Consider the following 1,999-nt stretch of genomic DNA (forward strand, 5'->3'; position numbering starts at 1 on the left):
GTATAGGTGGGGAGGGATGGGAGGGTTTTTAGGGGTGTGTATTTTTTTTTGTTAGTTTGTTTTTTGTTTGTATTTTGTTAAAAATAATTTAAAAAAAAACTTTGAAAAAAAGCATTGTAACATTGGTAAATATGTTAAAAGATAGTTCAGTACCATTTACCATTTACCATATTGTGAAGAATGAAATTTGTAGATATTTATGATAAACTACACAGCTGGAACATAGTGGTTTTTGTTTTTTCTTTTTGGGGGGGCGGGGGGTAACGATAAGCGGAGACTCGTCTTTTCTATAATATAGGACAAACAAATGTTCATCTGTTAGAGTTAAAAATGTTTCATAAGAAGAACTGAAACAGTGTCTCTCACAGAACAACTCAGCCTGTGTGGACCTCGGCTCCCGTACCAGCACTGTCGAGGAGAGGAGTTTGGTCACACGAGTAAAGTTGGACATATCTGTTAGATAACGACGCTCTGAACACATAAACTTATAGTCTGTTAGATTATATATACGTACCAAGGTCTCAGGTAGCTCGGGAGAGATGTGTGGAGGACAGTTGGCTCACTCAGGACAGGAGCTGCAGACTGACCGGTGTTTATCCAGCAGACTGCTGCTGCGACATCAGAAAGACCCACCCTGCTTTGCTCTGATTGGATAAACTAAGCTGTGGGGTTCGTTTGATTTGTTGAACGCAGCGTCTGTTTAAACCTGTATCAGACTGGGCAGCTTTAACAAGACCACAGCAGAAAACAAGCAGGTTTCTCTTTTCCTCATTTTTTTAAATACCAGAATTTAAATACCAGACACGGGCAAAATGATGTCAGTTATTGTCGTAAATCTCAGTGTTGGTTATTATTTGGTTTATTGCCCAGACCTAATAGATGGCCACTTTGAATGATGTCACTGTAAAACAATCAGCTTGGGAACCACTGATTTAGGTGAACTTGTCACTACAATAAAACAGTTTTGCTTTTATTGAGGCACATATATTTTAATTTAGTTGTTTATTTTATCTTTGTGTACAGTGAACCAGGAGACAACCGCTGCACCCCCACCCGACCAGACCCCCAGTAAACCTGCCTTGACAGAAGAAGAGGTGGACAAGAAATCCACAGCTATCATTGAAGAGTACCTCCATATTAATGACATGAGGGTATGCTCTAAAACTGTTTACTAAACAGCACAAAGTTTTCCCTTCCTTCTCTTGAGATGTCTCACGAGTCACTCCATGTGTCCCTCTGTCCCAACAGGAGGCTCTGCAGTGTGTGCGGGAGCTGAACAGCACCGAACTGCTGTTTGTGTTCGTACGAAATGGGCTGGAGTCGACGCTGGAACGCAGCACCATCGCCAGGGAGCACATGGGCCAGCTGCTGCATCAGCTCATTAAGACAGGGCTACTGCCGAAACAGCAGTACTATAAAGGGTAAGCATGAAACTGTAAACATCTTCTGAGAAGGGAACATTTGAAATGATGATGATGATGATGATGATAATAATAATAATAATAATAATAATAATAATAGTTTTAATAGTTTTAATTTGTAGGGCACTTTAAATACGTAAATCTCAAAGTGTTATGTCACAAAAGTAAAAGCAGCAGAAATAAATATCTAAAAATCATTCAAACTCACTAAAATCAGGTAGAGGGGACATTGCCATGTATGCCCTGGTGTATCATCAGAACCTTGTAATGAATTCCGGCAGAGACAGGCAGGGTGTCTGCAGGTCCTTTAACAAGTCTTAAACCCATGTATCTAAGGCTACGTTCACACTGCAGGCAAATCCGACCCAAATCCGATTTTTTTGMCCCATCTGACTCATATCCGATTTTTTCATGACAGTCTGAACGAGACAAATCCGATTTTTTCAAATCCGACCCAGGCCATTTCAGTATGTGATTTTAAATCGGATATATATCTGATGTTTTCAAAGTGACTGCAGTGTGAACGCTCATGTCACATTCATCTGACTTTTTCATCAGTGAGGAGGGGGTGAAGGATC

The 1,999-nt window shown here is 40.4% G+C and overlaps 1 protein-coding gene across 1 annotated transcript in view; it reads left to right on the top strand.

Moving 5' to 3' along the window:
- The window catches only part of eif4g1b (eukaryotic translation initiation factor 4 gamma, 1b), a gene marked incomplete at its 5' end in the record, with an annotated part of 130,333 nt that overhangs the window by 108,460 nt on the left and 19,874 nt on the right, over positions 1-1,999 (top strand). Inside the window, 2 exon segments of the mRNA XM_014026429.1 lie at positions 1,024-1,151; positions 1,249-1,421. Coding sequence (XP_013881883.1) covers positions 1,024-1,151; positions 1,249-1,421 — 301 coding nt within the window.

This window comes from Austrofundulus limnaeus, unplaced genomic scaffold (assembly GCF_001266775.1).
Source record: "Austrofundulus limnaeus strain Quisiro unplaced genomic scaffold, Austrofundulus_limnaeus-1.0 Scaffold553, whole genome shotgun sequence".
NCBI classification, from domain to species: domain Eukaryota; kingdom Metazoa; phylum Chordata; class Actinopteri; order Cyprinodontiformes; family Rivulidae; genus Austrofundulus; species Austrofundulus limnaeus.